This window comes from Monoraphidium neglectum (assembly GCF_000611645.1).
Source record: "Monoraphidium neglectum strain SAG 48.87 unplaced genomic scaffold scaffold03893, whole genome shotgun sequence".
Classification (NCBI taxonomy): domain Eukaryota; kingdom Viridiplantae; phylum Chlorophyta; class Chlorophyceae; order Sphaeropleales; family Selenastraceae; genus Monoraphidium; species Monoraphidium neglectum.
In genome coordinates this window covers 2,540-6,306 of record NW_014009736.1, presented here as the reverse complement: position 1 = coordinate 6,306, position 3,767 = coordinate 2,540, and the positions used below count along the sequence as shown (strand labels likewise).

General features: G+C 64.9%; 2 protein-coding genes across 2 annotated transcripts in view; one reads left to right on the top strand and one right to left on the bottom strand.

Annotated features, from left to right (window-relative positions):
• Positions 1-358: 358 nt before the first annotated feature.
• Positions 359-1,460, bottom strand: MNEG_13548 (hypothetical protein; the record flags this gene model as incomplete). The annotated part of the gene is made up of 4 exons (XM_014037981.1): positions 359-415; positions 607-743; positions 1,059-1,242; positions 1,431-1,460. Coding segments are annotated over 4 exons (408 nt in total), but the record flags the coding sequence as incomplete, so codon positions are not given.
• A 581-nt stretch (positions 1,461-2,041) lies between these two features.
• MNEG_13547 (Tubulin gamma chain) overlaps positions 2,042-3,767 on the top strand; it is a gene marked incomplete at both ends in the record, with an annotated part of 4,034 nt that continues 2,308 nt past the window's right edge. The window contains 5 exons of the mRNA XM_014037980.1: positions 2,042-2,113; positions 2,475-2,560; positions 2,762-2,913; positions 3,118-3,259; positions 3,487-3,716. Coding sequence (XP_013893434.1) covers positions 2,042-2,113; positions 2,475-2,560; positions 2,762-2,913; positions 3,118-3,259; positions 3,487-3,716 — 682 coding nt within the window. The remainder of the gene's footprint in view (positions 2,114-2,474; positions 2,561-2,761; positions 2,914-3,117; positions 3,260-3,486; positions 3,717-3,767) is intronic.

Genomic DNA, 3,767 nt, shown 5'->3' with positions numbered 1-3,767 from the left:
GGTTTGGGGTGGGTATTGGCCAGGGGGAATAGCGAAGGGGCGTAAAGGGGATGAGGGGCAGGTGGGCTGTCCAGGGGCGTGTCGCGCGTGGGGTGTGGGGATTGGGCGGAAGTGTGCAGCCGAGGGGCGCACAGGGCGCCTGCAGGCACCCTCCCCATCGTCGTCGTGAAGACTGCCTCAAGGCGTGGCTGCGGCCGGCCGCTCTCTACTGGCCCAGGGCTCCAGGTGCTCCACAGGGCCATGCCCCTCGCCTCCCTGCGTGTTGTGGGGGACGCCAACTACTGCAGCGCTGCGGCGGCACGGCTCAGCGCGGCAGCTGCTGCTGTGAACAAATGACACCGGCCCCGGCGGCCCCCACCTGGCCGCTTGACTCCTCCATTGGTTCCAGCACCCGCACCACCCCCGGGTGCTTGATCTGAGGGGTGTGGCAGAGGGTTGCGCACATGGGCATTGCGCAGCAGCACACGCTCTGCCTGCGCGGCGCGTCGCGTCGCTTCAAACCACCCGCCACTGCTGCGGTGCATCAGAGCACCCACTGCCCATGCCTCATCAGCCCAGAAAGAGCTCAACGGCGCAAAAGGCTATCCGCGGGCCGCAGACGCGCACCCGCAGCATCTGGGCGCACGCCCGCCGCTGCTGCTCAAAGAATGTGTCGAAGGCGCGCGCGCGGCCCGCGCGGCTGGCCTGGTCCATGAGCGTCCTCTTGTCCAGGATCCACACGCACACCTCCGGGAACACCGCGCCTGCGGGGTGCCGTCGGGCCGCAGTCGATTAGGGCATGCGCGGCCCTCCACTGCCGCTGCTGCTGCTCCAGCTGCTGCTGCTGCTGGTGCTGTGGCCAACCCGCTAGCCAATCATTGAAACTCTGCGCTGCCGATGAGCAGCAGCATGCACTACCACCAGCTACCACCACGGCCTCATTCACGTGCTCAGCCACGCCCGCTCATCCTGCAGCGGCGGCGTAGCGTATTGGACACTGGCATCATTGCTCGCACTTGCTTCCCGCCCTCCGCCGCAGAGCCGAGCGCCGGCCGCCCGCCCCGCCCGCCCGCCCTCACCCGGCTTCTTGCTGATCGCCAGGAAGATGCGCCAGGTGCCGCAGGGCCCCGCAGTGGCCACATGGCCGGCAAGGCGGTAATCTTTGAGCGCCTTGAAGGACGTCAGGTCCTCCGCCAGGTCCTTGGCCACCTCCGCGGCGCGCCCAACAGCAGTCGCCGCCACGCGCGCCGCGCTGCTGAGGCCCTGCGAGAGAGGGGCGAGAGCGGCGGGCGGCGGCGCGGCGGCACGGCGGCGCGGTGGCAGGGGGTGAGGGAGGGGTTGCGGAGTGGCGCGCGTCTGTGGCGGGTCTGTGCCTCGGCCGCCTTGCGGGGGTGAAGACAGCGCGGAGCCGGTGTTAGTGGGGACAGCTCAGCACAGGATTGATATCACACCTTTCTGATCGTATCATAGTTCCAATTCATGATGGGGGGTGTGCTAAAACACCATGCAATCGGGCTGTTGCCTAGTCGCCCTCCAGCAGCGGACGCTGTTGAGCCTGGTGCCTTGTCCTAGCTACTCCGATCAATCAGTGTCCAATGGACGGCTTGATGACTGCCTTTCGCAAAGGATAGAGCGATCTAAGGCTCATGACGCAGAGCAGAGCAGACTGGCTTGGACCTGAAGTCGCTGTTCGAAGCGCGCTTTTCCACACCAAGCACCCATGCCTAATGCGTGCCACGCTTAGCAGCTTCACCTTACAGCGTGGTGACAATCGAGTGTGTTTGTAACACACTCCCGGTAGTGTGTGTGCTCCAGCACATCACACGACGGAGCGAATCGCTCCAGAGTTCTGACATCAACTCAAATAGCAGCCCTTGCCTCACCGGTAGCTTCAGCGATCTCGTTGGCGCGATTGTGTCAGTGCACAATTGTAGACCTTAACCAGCCATTCACGTGGGCGTATGTGATTTCTAGAACCTATGAGTTCATGAGAACAGGTGTAACGCGGCCATCCTGGATCGGGACTGCAGGGAGCAGGCAAAATCGGCGATCATAGGCAGCCATGCCGCGTGAAATTATCAGCTTGCAAGTTGGGCAGTGTGGAAACCAAGTCGGCAGCGAGTTCTGGAGGAAGGTGCGGTGCCGTCGCGGCTTGCCGTTGCGCAGCGTCGACACGAGTTGCGCGCTGATTCGAACGTGCTCAGCGAGCCAGAGCTGCAACGACTGCCATCCGCCGGCTGACCATTTCCTTGCACGCGCAGCTCTGCCAAGAACACGGCATCAGCAAGGATGGCATGCTCGAAGAGTACGCAACACAGGTTGGCCCTTCACAAAGGGTTGCAGCCAACTGCACTGTTGAGCGAGCTGTCGCCGCCGCCGTCGCCGCCGCCGCCGCCGCCGCCATCCTGCGCTGGAGCAAGCAGCGCCGCAGGCGCGCTCGTCCCGCCGCTGAGCACCCTCTTGAGCGGCTTTGGATCCCCCTCCCCGGCCCCCAGGGTGGCGACCGCAAGGACGTGTTCTTCTACCAGGCAGACGACGAGCACTACATCCCGCGGTCCCTGCTGCTGGACCTGGAGCCCAGGTGCGCACAGGTCGGGGCGGACCTGTGCCGTGTTTTCAGCAGCGAGCGCTGCACAAATACCACCACCAGTGGCAGCAGCAGCAGCAGCAGCAGCAGCAGCAGCAGCACGCAGGGGGCTTCTTCCAGTGCTGTTGCCCGCCCCACCACAGCCCAGGGCAAGCCGGAAAACGCTGTGCCGCGCCGCGCGGCATTGCGCCGCAGGGTCATCAACGGCATCCAGACGTCCGACATCCGGAACCTATTCAACCCGGAGAACATTTTCATGAGCAAGGAGGGCGGCGGCGCTGGGAACAACTGGGCCAGCGGCTTCAGCCAGGGAGAGGCTGTACAGGAGGCGCTGCTCGACATGATAGGTGGGCGCACAGTTCGGGGTTTACTGGGTGTGAACGAGCGCAGCAGACGGTTTTATGCATGGGTTTTGCATGCCGGCTGCAATCGGTAACGTTGTCAGCCTTGTGGTGTACGGCAGCAGCGCTGGATGCGTCAGCAGCGGCGCGGCCGCGGCGGCCGCGTCCTCTCTGACGCCGGCGTCGCTCGGGCCCCGCCCCCCGCGGCAGACCGCGAGGCGGAGTACTGCGACAGCCTTGAGGGCTTCACGCTGTGCCACTCCATCGCGGGCGGCACGGGCAGCGGCATGGGCTCATACCTGCTGGAGCTCTTGAGCGACCGCTGGAACAAGAAGCTGATACAGACGTACAGGTGCGCCGCCGAGGGAACCTTGCACATGTGGCGTTCGAGGCTAATGATATTGTGGATGGTGTTGTGGAGGGGGGAATGTTCGAGAGAGTGTGTGTGGGGGGGTGGGGGGGTAGAGGTGTGCTACTGTTTATTGCGCACACACATGGATACTCTCTTGCCAGCAAGTACACAGGCACACAAACACTCACACGCACACTCTCCCTCCTGCTGCCCTGTCCTCCCCGCAGCGTGTTCCCCAACCAGAGCGAGAGCAGCGACGTCGTGGTGCAGCCCTACAACAGCCTGCTCACCCTCAAGCGCCTCACGCACCACGCGGACGCCGTGGTGGTGCTCGACAACACGGCCCTCGACCGCATCGCCGTGGAGCGGCTGCACGTGGAGAACCCCAGCTTCACCCAGATCAACAGCCTGGTGTCCACGGTCATGGCGGCCAGCACGACGACGCTGCGGTACCCGGGTGAGGGGGCTGGGGGGAGCGGGGGAGTTGAGGCGCGCGTGGGGCGCAGGG